The sequence below is a fragment of the Castanea sativa genome, chromosome 12 (genome assembly GCF_040712315.1).
Source record: "Castanea sativa cultivar Marrone di Chiusa Pesio chromosome 12, ASM4071231v1".
NCBI classification, from domain to species: domain Eukaryota; kingdom Viridiplantae; phylum Streptophyta; class Magnoliopsida; order Fagales; family Fagaceae; genus Castanea; species Castanea sativa.
This window is the reverse complement of record NC_134024.1, coordinates 24,236,922-24,250,280: the sequence shown is the minus strand read 5'-3', so window position 1 is coordinate 24,250,280 and position 13,359 is coordinate 24,236,922. Positions and strand designations below refer to the sequence as shown.

Genomic DNA, 13,359 nt, shown 5'->3' with positions numbered 1-13,359 from the left:
ACATATATGATATATGATCCATTTGTCGGTGTGGGAAGATAGATAGCTTTGCACAACATCTCAAAAATAAACCCTTAGTGTTGCTGTACTGTGTAATAAATCAAATAATCATGTTTTTTTCTTCTTCAAATAATCATGTTATTAAAGACACAAACTGTGCAAATCAAATTATTTTATATGGAAGAGTATGGAACGTGCCAGAGCGTGGTCAAGGTGGAGGAGAAAAAAAAGTACATTGCCATCACGTTAATGAAGAAATGCTGCAACAATGACGTTTTTTTTTTTAATATTCTATTTTCCTCGACAATAATATTTCCATAATAAGCTTCTCCAATTCCACCTTGAGTGAAATAAGATATCCATATAATGTACGTATTGTTGGTCTGGTCTACAAGAAAGCAGGAAATACTGCACTAATTAGTTTGGTGGTTAGCCCAATTAATCCTAACAAAAGCAAAAATACATTATCCAAAGCATCAACCACTTCATAATCTATATGATACTTTAATCCTAATTGTATATTGATAGATTTCAATTGGCTTATTTGTAAAGTATTTTTTTTTTTTTTTTGACAAATAAATGATTTGGATTTGAATCTTGCCTATCTTAAAATCAATAAGCATATTGGCATAATAATAGGGTTACAATAGCGTCAGTATAGGGTAACAAAACCACCTAGACCCATACGAGCGTTTTTAAAACCACCACTCTAAGTCACCCAGGACTATTATCACACTTACTGGGCAGAGCTAGGAAGTGCCAAGAAAAAAAATAGCCCATTTGGGTCTATGCTGGCAGTTTTAGACCTATAGCCGCGTTTTTGTAGTGAAAAGAACAACCGTCCACGACAATTGCACAATACATTCATAATAAATTCTATTTGGTATATTATTATTGGTTTTAGTTTAAACTCATTACTTAAATTACTTTTTTTCTCCTACCAATAATAGTAAATTTTAACCTATTACTTAAGATTTGTTTTAAAAGTGTCATGAACAAAAAATTTATCTAATAATAAACAACAATCGATATGGACTGCATCTCCATGTTTTCAAATTTTATCATATCTAAAAATAGTTAAACTAATCGTAATGGTTGAGTTGATATTTTTTTTTAAAGTTTGGAGATTTTAATTTGATTTTGATTTAGTACATAAGAAGGGCTCCTTTGTTTAGCCTTCTTTTTAAATGTATTTTCCAAAGTCAAATCGAAATGTGGCTAGTTCATGATCACATCTAAACCATTTTTTAAAGCTAATTATTCAAAAGAAAAAAAAATGAATAGACTAAACTAAAAAGCATAAATCCCAAATAAACTTCAGAATAAACATTTTGATCAGTCATCTATATGCCGTCATCAGTGTTACACATAAAATGGCATCATAAGCAACCTACAATACCATGTATCACTACATTAACAAGTCATTTGCTAAATATTCTATACTTGTTGATATGTTATATTTCATTAATCACAAATACTATTACTTGACCTGGATTGTAATTTTTTTAGCAATCCTTTTTATAAAATCATTTTAGGAAAAACACTTTTACCTTCATCTTCATCTTTAGTAGTTCACAATTTCCCGTTTAAACAATAAAATGCTCCAAAAACACTTGATTAATCGGAGGATAAAGATCCAATCCATACTTCCTAACGGGACATTCATATACACCCGTAAGTCTTATTTTGATACTTCGTTACATGACCAGTTTGGTATACAAAATGGAAATGGACTTTAACATTTATATGTTTTAAGTATAATTATTAATAATGTTGATTTAATTGATATTGACAGTATCCTAGAGTGATAATTTTTTATTTTTTGAGAAGGTCTAGAGTGATAATTGATGTTTTCCATGTTTAGATTTCATATTTTTCATCACCCATGACTCTATTCACTCATAACTCAAAATTGGTGGGTCCCACGAAGAGGAAGTTTGTTTGGCATTGTTTTCAAGTTTTGTTTTTATCACTCCATTCTCTGATTTTCGAGTGATGAGTTAGCATTTAGCAAAACTGAAAACAACTTTTGAGTGTTTTCAAGTTATGAAAACTGAGTTATGATGACATTTTTGTAATCTCAACTAATGGGCCCCACATTTTGTGTGTTGTCAAATCCATGCCCACTTGACTCCTTAGCTCTCTCCTCTCTCATCATACCAAACTTCTTTTTTCTTTGTTCTTTGATTTTCTGTGCTCTTCGTCATCACCTTGTTGTCTTCTTCTTCTTCTTCTTCTTCTTTTCTTTTACGTTGGGTCTGGACTTGGTTTCTCTATTCTCTTCTTCTTTTTTCTTCTTTCCTTTCCTCTTCACATTGGGTTTTTGGGTTTGGTTTCTTTTTTCTTTTTTGGGTTCGGTGAATGGATGAAGAGGGAGATGATGAATGGTGCTTGAGAGCAATTTGGGTTCGGTGAGTTTGGGTATTGGGGGTTGAAAAAAAAAAAAAAAAGATAAAAGCTGCACCAAGTCAATCCGTGAGTCCCACAGAAAGTAAAATGTTTTGAGTTAACAGAAGTTAGAAACAAGTGTCAAACATACCACCTTAGAAAGTTGTGGTACTTTCAGTAATAAGTGATGAGTGATGATATTTGAATGATGAGTGAGCATTTTTTTTCACCTATACAGCCCTTAAGAATCCAGTTTTATGTCTAACGGACCCACATCATTGTTAAAAAAAAAAAAATTAATTAAAAAAGATTTTGCATTTGGAGAATGTTCCCCAATTTTTTTTGTCTTTCTATATTATCTGAAAATAGCTTTGAATCCCACCCAACATTTCTTTTGTTGCATCAATTTTTTTTTTCACCTATACAGAAAATTAATCGAAATTATTACTGAGCCGGAGAGACTACAAGTATTAAGAAAATCTAGTAAATCCATCATTTTTAATATATATATATATATATATATATATATATATTCTTCACAAAGAAAGGAAATGAATTCCTTTTTTTTTTTTCTAGAAAAAATGAATTCAATTAAAAAAATATATAGTTTGATACTGCTTGAAGGAATGTAAAAGTTTATCTCATTTTAAAAATCCCTTATTATTAATTTTTTATTAAAACATTTTGAATATATCAGGTTGAAATTGTTACAAGCAACAAGTTGTGTCACCCAGCAAATGCTAGATCATAATTCGGACTCACCAACAAAAGCAATTATAATTAAGTTAAGAATTACTAAATCATGCTGCTTGTATAATTAATTAAGAAAATTAGGGTAGGTATAGCCGTATAGGTGAAAGCACAAGGATGTATAATTTCATAATGGGTCATATTATATTGGTGAAAGCTGGCAATTGTGATGATTGAAGTCCATAACAACAGCACGAGAAAGCCAACTATTTTATAGTGGAATTTTACTTGGCCGTACACTTGCCCTCTGTCTTCTGCTTTACTTCTTTGGTTTTAAAAAAAGAAGAAAAGAAAATTGAGATAATTAGGGCAGATATTGTGGTAGATCTAGAGCAAATCCAAACGTTTTTGGCTCCATTTCCATTTTCTTCTCAAAGGTGGACAAAAAAAAGTTTAGAAAATCCAGCTCAGATCTCCAATGTATCATCCAAATCCAAAGCATTGCCCATGTGATCCTACTTTTGGTTGGACATTTGCTAGTTTAAGTCCATATTTAATTTTCATTTTCAATACCTCAAATTATAAAAGTTCAATTATACAATAAATTTACTTAGATACACCAATATCCCTAAGAGTATATAATTCAGGGACATTACTTGGTTTCCTTTATAAGGAGAATCAATGTTCAAATGGTCAGATCCGCGTGCTCCTTCAAGCTGTTTTATATGTGTTAAAAGTCCTACTCAAAACACCGCAATTTAAGGAAAAAAAAAGAAGAAGAGACATTTGGAATAAGAATTAGCTCTAAAAATTATTCTAGTAGTCACAAAAATTATTCATGACAACCACAATGTTTGTTTATTATGATTTATGAATCACATATTTTTCTTCTAGTAGAAGTTAAGTCACTAGCGAACTTAATTACTCATGCAACTCGTTTGTCATGAGTAACTGAATCTATTCACATAGAGACAAAATTTCTTATAATGTCTTCTACTCTCCCATCTTTCACCAAAGAGGGATGAAGTGTATTTTCAAGCCAACAACTAATTAAGAAGTCCAATGAAAAATATTTACCCTAACTTAATCTAATAAGAAAATCACACCTTTTAATTATGACAACCAATTGTGTTGAAAGGAAAAAAAAAAATTTGACAACCAATTTTTTGTTTCAGAAAGAATATTTAATCCCTAGGGACAAACTGTTTAATTAGGACAACCATTTTTCTCCAAACCCACCCAAGAAAAAGTTTGAAAGACCAAAAATAGAGGAAGTACATAAATTACACCATGGCATGCAATTAGAAGTTTAAAACTACTTAAATATCATTAACTCCCAACTTTCTCTTGAGCATTCACATTGGGAATGGCATATGTCATATGTTGGTTTAATTTAGCATAAAAGCCCTAAAACCTCATTGCATTTGGACTTGTTAATGTAGACTATTGCAAAAAAATTTGCAATTGTGCTACGGTGCGATTCTAAATGTAGAATCGCACTGTAGCATAATGTTAAAACTAAATAATAGTTTTTTATTCCATCTGACTTTTTCTCTCTCTTTATTTTCTGTGTTTTTCAGTCCTCTCTCACCCTTCAGCGATTCTCTCTCTCCCCTTCAATCCTCTCTTCCTCACTCCCACTCTGTCTCTCCATCTCCCACTCCTTGTTTCTCTTGGTGTGCAGTAGTGGCCTGTTTGTGGATCTCGGCGTGGCAAGGTCACGAGAGTAGTGGTGTTTTTTTGGGTATTTTTTGTGGTGATATTGGTGTGGGTCTAGTGGTTTGCTTGCAAGATCAGCGAGGATCTGATGGTCTGGTAGTTTTGGTAATGGGTTTTGGCTATGGGTCTAATGATTTGCTTGTGAGATCGGCGTGGGTCTAGCAGGTTGCTTGCAAGACCGGCTTGGGGTTGATGGTCTAGTAGTTTTGGTGATGGGTTTTGGCCGTGGGTATGGGTTGTTTTGGCCGTGTGTCTAGTGGTTTGCTTGTGAGATCGGCGTCGGGTTGATGGTCTAGTAGTTTTGGTGATAGGTTTTGGCCCTGGGTATGGGTGGTCAGGTTCATAGTGGTGGTAGAGGGTTGCAATGGTGGTGGGTATGGGTTTGCTAGAGGTTGAGGCCAATGCTAGAGGTTGAGAGAGAAAGAGAGGAAAATGAAGAGAAAAAGAGAAATAGTAATAAAAGATTAAAAAAGAATATTTAAATAAAATGGAAAAAAAAATATAGAGTTTTGGGATGCTGGTGTATTGTAAAATAATATGGTATAATTAATAAAGTAATTTTTTGAGACGGTAAAATAGAATATGATGACATTTTGGGATGAGAATCCTTCACATGTACTTGTCAAAAGTTAAAATCCAGCTCTAACTTTTCTGTCATTGTGATCTAATCTGTTTGGACATATCTCACGAATATCTAATGTAAATGAATAAAATATGCCCTTCTAGGCTTAAAATAAATATAATAGAAATTTACTTTTAGGGAATATTGCATCCTCTCATAGAGCAATGCATGAGAAGAGAACAGTTGAGATGACTTGTTAACATTATTTTTACTGTTCAATTAGTTTCGATGAAAAATATTGTATAAAAATAGTTTTTTGTATTTTTCAGTATTTGGTAGCATTATAATAAATAAGTCAAAAGAAAACTATGTTTAGTTAACATAACAAGTATGGTTTATTTTAAGAGATTATTTTTTACTAATTTTTTTTAAAAAACAACTCTATCTTACAGTAAGCTAAATAAAAGAAGTTATGAAATTGTTTTTAACTCATTTAATATTGTTACTAAACACAGAAAAATTAAATAATTATATTGAACATATACTTTGAAAAATAACTCATTTTTTAAGAAACATCGAAACAAACCGTGTCCACTATTGACACTATTTTATTATTTACCAAATTGCTCGTAAACACACCTGGCTCTATTTCAAGAGAATAGATTAGTAAACCTTTAACTCACGTAAATGCAATACAAAAAGGAAGCAAACAAGTTGTATTTGCATCCCATAAGACAAGCAAAAAAAAAAAATAGCATTCAACAAAAAAAACCAACGCGAAGACCAACCAACCATATATACAATACAAAACAACACAAACAAAAGCTCCCTACAAGTACAACAATGGCTGAGCTTGAGAGCCCTGAGGTGATGCCCAAAGTCATAAACTTCCTCTCCTGTCTCCTCCACCGCGTCGCCGAGTCCAACGACACCACTTCCCGATTGGATGCACAGAGAATTTCAGTGTTCCATGGCCTCACAAGGCCTACCATCTCTATCCAGAGCTACCTTGAGAGGATCTTCAAGTATGCCAATTGTAGTCCATCTTGTTTCATTGTTGCCTATGTTTATCTCGACCGATTCACGCAGAAGCAGCCCTTGTTGCCCATCAATTCTTTCAATGTGCACCGCTTGCTTATTACTAGTGTTTTGGTGTCTGCAAAGTTCATGGATGACATGTAAGTCCTCTTCAAATTAACTTTCCTTGTTTTTCTTTTCTGTTCATATATATATATATATATATATATATATATATATATATATATATATATGTATATGATCTTTGAGATGCTTGGTTGGATTTCCTATGAGTTTTCTTTCTTTTGTTTTTCATTCTTTGATTGATCAACTGGGATTTAGCGCTATTGAGGTTTAATGGTTTCTCGATTAGCAAAGAAGAAAAAACACAGTTTTGAAGTTGTTTTAATGGTTTTCTCTGTTTTATATGTGTAGTTTATAGCTCTAGCATTTTCGTATATAAATTAGATGAATTTGACTTGAGAATTGAAAGAGTTCTTCTTCCTCCTCCTTAGCTTTCTTCTTTTTCTTCCTGGGATTGGTGAATTCAATTCAACTTTTTCTGCTCCTAATTCATGTAAATTTCTCTGGGAATTTCTTTCACCTGTGCGCATGCGGGCGCAGAGAGAGAGAGAGAGAGAGAGAGAGAGATTGTGATCTTAATATATAAATAATACTTTTTTAGGAGAAATATATAAATAATACTTGACCAAGAATATGTTCATTTCCACAATTATTATTATTAGACTAAAATCATATATTTTAAGTTTCGGTGAATTGTCATTTTCATCCCCCCTCTCTCTCTCTCTCTCTCTCTCTCTCTCTCTCTCTCTCTCTCTCTCTCTCTCTATATATATATATATATATATATATATATATATAAAGTTTAACATTCCTATCAAGTTGATCATTTTATGGTGTTGCTTATAAAATTAACATTATTTGATATTTATATATATGTGATAGAAGGATAAAATTTAGATACAATACTTTAGGTATTGTTTCTTAGGTTCCCCATTTAAGATTGAGCTATGTGACTACTTAACAAAAAAAATATATACTTTCATCTCATGAAGAAAAATTCACACGACAAAATCTTAAAAAGGAAACCCAAGGAATAGCACCTAAGTCTTACCGGTGATAGAATGTCATTTTACTAGACTTAAGGGTAATTTTATATATGGCAATGGATGGAATGACAAATTTAATGAAAATTTTAAAGTTTAAAGACTAAAATGAAAATACGTACATAAAATAAATAAATAAATAAATTGTAGGACAAAAATTACACTTCACCCTATATTTAATGGTGTAATTTAGATTTTAACCTTGTTATTATTAGTATTAAGAAGGAAGTGAACATTCTACATTTTCATTATGAATCTCAAGAGTCCATTTACATATGTTTAGGAGGGCAATATATCAACAACAAAAAGCTAAGATTTAAATTATGAACAAATATTTAAACTGCCTAATAATAGTATTAAAAAAGCTTATGATCCACAAAAGTCATGTAGTTCAATGTTATACCGAGAGAGTGTGTGTTTTAGAGAGCTTGTAAATTCATATTCTTCTTTCCCAACTTAAAAATGTACAAAATGCTTACAAATTGATGTGATAATTAATTTTTGTTTTGTGTTTAAAAATTGGCAAATGTTTATATGACTTATATGGTAAATTTCGTAAAAACTATAGCATCAATCTAAAATTATACATTATATGAATTCAAAAAAAAAAAAAAAAATATATATATATATATATATAGAGAGAGAGAGAGAGAGAGTCACAAGAGTTACACGTTTTGTGAACCATTGATTACTATTAGATCTAAGGGTCAAAAAACACTCATAGTAGCAATATTATTACTCCTTAGAAATTAGTGATTTAAACATTAACTCTTACCACCACTCCCCCTTGGTGCGGTGATCACTCTACAAGTATTAACGTTTGTGAGGTGTGGGGGGTAAGGGTCGGGGTTCAAGTTTCCAAGAGGAAGCTTCACACACATATATACTTAGATTAGGCTAGAGTAGAAATTCTATCTTGTAAAAAAAAAAAAAAAAAAAAAAAAAAAATTAACTCTTCTTATTAAGGGGGGGAAAAAACCACAACATTAACTCTCTCTTTTTCGTCCATATCATTGTCTTCTTCATCTTGTCTTTCTTTTTACACTATACTTTCAGGCCTCCATCATATATAGTGGTTGAAATAATTCTGAAAATAACATCTCAAGTCTTTTTTTCTTCTTAAACTCGTTGTTGGAAATTTTTTTTAAAATAACTCTCAAGTCCTTTTCTTCTTGCTAGTCTCGATGTAGAAAGAATTCTGAATATAACGTCTCTATATATAAACAAAATATTTTAGTCAAGATTCTCTCTTAAAGTTAATGTGAAAGTTCTTCTCATGGTTTCTCCACAAAGAAATTTCATCAACAGAAAACGCGTCATCCGCTTAAAAACTCCTTTATAGATACAAGTCTATTATTAATGGTGGTAATGGAAATCCAAATTTAAGAAATATCTTTTCACTGCAATAGTTTTAGAGCGCATGTGGTCTCCTCAGCGTCAACTATGAAATTATTTAGTAACACCATACGAATAAACAAAAAAATAGCTCAGTGGTTTCTTTCCAACCCAACTATGAGAATTTTATGAATGATGGAGGTCTGAAAGTATAGTGCAAAAAGAAAGACAAAGGGAAGAAGACAATGATATGGATGAAAAAAAAAATTAATGTTGTCATTTAATAAGAAGAGTTAATGCCTAAATCACTAATTTCTAAAGAGTAATAATGATACTACTATGAGTGTTTTTTGACCTTTAAATCTAATAGTAATCAATAGTTCACAAAATATGTAACTCTTGTGAAGTTATACCAGGTATAACTCTTGTGAAATTATATCAATTATAACTTGAACTCATCTCATATATATATATATATATATATATATATATATGAGTAGAAAATTAGGCACATAAACCGACACCTTCTCGGAAAAAACCTCTGCAAGAAAAAAATAAAAGAAAAAGAAAAAAGATAGCCAATGTGAAGACCTCCGTCTTTTAGCAGACAGCCCACCTAAGACTTGGCCTTGCCGTCTCTGTCCATTTTAGGCATGCCTGAAAATTCCAATAGCTGTAAAAGGAAAATGCAAGCAATGTTCCCATAATAAAAAAATAAAATAAGATAAAAGAAGAAGAGAAAGAAAATGCAAGCAATGGGCAAGAAAATTAAGAATCATTAATAAAGAGGCAATTTCTATCTATTCAAGGCCATGCATTCTGTTGAAAAGCACACTGTCCAAGTTGGCTGTGTTTGTGTTTGTGATGTGCACAAGACACCTTACTTTAAGCACCAAATCACGCTAGAAGCTCTGACTCTTTATGCTATGTTGTCAGCTAGTCACATGCATGCTTAACCCTACAAAAATCTGATAGCACACATCTTCGCACACACTTTGCAATGTTTTACTTTTTTTTGACAGAAGTGATAGCAATGTTGTACTTAATAGACTGAGTATGGTGAAAGAAAAAAAAATTATGAGTCCATGTTATAATGACTAACAATTAATTACAATATGTCATTTAAAAAAGTTGTGGCAAAATGTGTAGGATCAGTATTATTATTAACCATATGTTAAATCTTTTTTATTTTAATTTATTTTTCTTTGTGAATACATCTGTATTTTGTTAAATGGAACACATGAAAACCCTAAATTCTCTCATTTTACTTATTATTTAGTAATTAACACACCAACATTAAATAGTCAAATAAGGTCCTTCATTAACACTCTATTATTCATTTCTCATCTTGTTAGTTTTTCTTTCTTCAGGTATTACAACAATGCTTACTATGCTAAAGTTGGAGGAATAAGCACCACAGAAATGAACCTTCTTGAGGTGGACTTCTTATTTGGTTTGGGGTTCCAATTAAATGTGACACCCAATACCTTCTACACCTACTGCTCTTATCTTCAAAGAGAGATGCTACTCCTCCAATCCCCTCTACATTTAGAAGAACCCACTCTAAATTTGGAGAGACCTATAAAGCTCCATTGCTGCTTCACTGAAGATGATTCCACCCATAAAAAACAACTTGTGTCTAGGCACTTTTGGAGGTTCTGCCCTACGATTCTACGACAAGAATTTGGTAATAGTTATGTGGGCTCAAACTGCTCAAACTCCATCTGGACTTGGGGGATTGTGAGAAGGTACATTGGTAACCAAGGAGTCAAAATTTCCCATTTGACTTGTGAGGCTCGTAATCCCATGCACTAATTATACATATGGTCGAGCACTTTTTACAAGGGTTCCTACATTTTCCCAGTGTACTTTTTCCTTCTTTTTTAGTTTTGATTTTCTTCTTTTTTTTTTTTTTTTTTTTCTTTTTTTTTCTTTTATGAATGAAAAATCTTTATTAACAAAGAGGAGCAACAAAAAAACAACTAGTTGCCAGCTTCATCCCACACAACCTAAGCAAAATTAGGGAGACAGCAGCCAATATCAAAAGAACCAAAAAAATTACGAGACAAGGACCACTTTGCTAAAGAATGGGCTCTCATATTGGCTAATCTAGGAACGCAAGAGACAAAAACATTAGACATAGCATATAGGGTTTTGATTTTCTTCTTAGGATTATGAATTTTGGACCATTTTGTTTTTGTTTTGTTAAATAGTAGTAGATTGTTGGTGTTCCTTAATTGGTGGTGTTGTACAGATGGACATTTTGTGGATTCACACTGCTGTGATATGATACTCTGCTGGCACACTGAGACATATATAACTGGTGACAACCAAGCAAAGGCTGTTGTAGTGTAATTATTTATTCAAAAGCCTAATCAGTACAAAAGTACAAACCCGTGTTGGGCCTTTTTATTACGCGTCTACCTGACCAAGGCAAATGGAAGAGTTGGCAGGACACAAGCTCCACCCATTATGTTATGGTCATCAGATTCATACCTATAACATCACCGAGGAAGACAAACTTGTGTATTAGTGCTTAGCACATTTGTGCTTGTCTCGATGGTACACGTGGTATTATTTTATTGTAGTTTTTAAGGGTATATATGGGTCAAGTTAGATCGAGTTGAGAGGTTTTTTAAACCCACCCAAGCCACATAGATCGGGTTGGGTCCGATTGGACCTATGGATTGAATAAATTTTTTTAATTACTATTATTAATATTAAATTGAGAATTAGAACAATACTATCACAAATAAGAGCAACTTTATAACCAAATAATTTTGAACATAACACCAAACCAATACAAACTTGATATAGAGAATTTAGAGTTTGAGTTTTATTTAAGAAGAGATGTAAAAAAATAAATAACAAATTTTTAAAAATATATCCTTAAATACATATTTTTTAAAATTTAAATATAATTAAATATAGGTGGGTTAGGTTGGGTTAGGCGGATTTATGAATCTTACAACTCGAACCTAACCCGACATGTTGGGTTGTATCGGGTTAGTTTTAACGAGTTGGCTGTACACCCCTAGTAGTTTTAACCTATAACAAAGTGTAGTGTCACTACTGTGGGGTCATGGATTTTGGGATTTGGCCGAGAGCATGTGGTTTTGGCAGAGAAGCATGGGTGGTCCAAGTCCGAGGAGTACTATCTCCTCGGATAAAGCCAAACGCAAATCTGGTATAGATCCTAATGATCAAGGATGACCTTCCAGGAAGTTCTAATGATAGCAACGAGTATCATGAACGTACAAGAGGGATAAGGACTCAAAAATATCTAAGGGAAAACTGCTACCACCGCATTAATGAGGAAGTGACCTCTGAACAGTATTATGGCAGCCTTACAGCCACCCCAGAAGACTTTTAGAGGGGGCTGATGGGACAACCATCAACTGTTCACATGTGGTCCACGTGTAGAGTAAGGATGAAATGAGAGATGTAATATAAATAAGGGTAGAGATCCCAAAGAAGGGGGGATGAAAACAAAAAGAGAAGAGAAAACACTATAGCAATCTCAACAAATCCTGTAACCATTGCCATCCAATATATGCTAGAACAGAGCTCCTCGGACTGTGCCGAGAACCAACTTTCTCACACAAACCGGGTTCAATTCTTGTTGGCTCATCATCCAAAACCATATTAACTGTTATCCAAGCACTAAAACCTAGCTCTTTGACCCACTCTTTACAAATTTATTGTACTGGATTCACTGGGCCAAGATCCCTTACATTTCGCGCTTGGTCTGAAAATTGTGTCCCTACAACTACTGCTAACAAATCTAGGACTCAAACTTTAATGATTCCATGATGATCTTTCACATAATAAAATTCATGCAGTATCATCTATATGGTAATTTTTTTGCAATTTCCTTTTCTATATAAAGTATAAACTACTAAATTGTCTGTCAAGAACTCATCATTCATTCTATTAAGAATTTTCTAAAATTTGAAACTTAAGTCACAAACCTAAATAAACCTATGATTTCGTAAATCTTCCTTTACATTAACTTATTTCTCCACACATCAAAAATAAAAAAATAAAAATCTTTTTCAAACCATCCTAGGAATCAACGTTTTTAGGTTTTTGCCACATAATGGTCTCCATTGCAAAGACAAAATCCTCCCCATTTCAAAATTCAGATTTTATTTCTTAGATATAAAATTATACTAAGCATCACGTTATTCAAATTTTAAATGACATAACAATATAATACTAGATAAACTACACCTTAGATTTGCCACATAATGGAAAAATTATGTGATACTTATGGAAGACCACTGCAGCAATGCCTAATGGTCCTCCACTCCAATAATATAATGCGATGTGACTAATTTAAATGAGTCATTATCCTGATCATGCCCTCCAATATTAAAATTGAAAACAAGAATCTTGTCAGTTCCCATCTTCGGTGCTCACAATATCTCTGTGGAAAAATAATTCAGTACACCCACCCAACAATCTAACTATCTAATCTCATGTTCATCAAAAAAAATAAAAAAGTGCTAAAACGTAAAA

General features: G+C 32.5%; 1 protein-coding gene across 2 annotated transcripts; it reads left to right on the top strand.

Moving 5' to 3' along the window:
* Positions 1 to 6,066: 6,066 nt before the first annotated feature.
* LOC142620960 (cyclin-U4-1-like) lies at positions 6,067 to 11,383 on the top strand. 2 transcript variants are annotated; one of them, XM_075794281.1, is made up of 3 exons: positions 6,067 to 6,537; positions 10,209 to 10,586; positions 11,093 to 11,383. In XM_075794281.1, the coding sequence occupies exons 1-3, from the start codon at positions 6,203 to 6,205 to the stop codon at positions 11,121 to 11,123; spliced, it is 744 nt and encodes a 247-aa protein (XP_075650396.1). In that variant the 5' UTR covers positions 6,067 to 6,202; the 3' UTR covers positions 11,124 to 11,383. The 2 variants fall into 2 exon arrangements, with proteins under 2 accessions (XP_075650396.1, XP_075650395.1); XM_075794280.1 differs by lacking the exon at positions 11,093 to 11,383 and having other exon boundaries at positions 10,209 to 10,841.
* Positions 11,384 to 13,359: the final 1,976 nt, after the last annotated feature.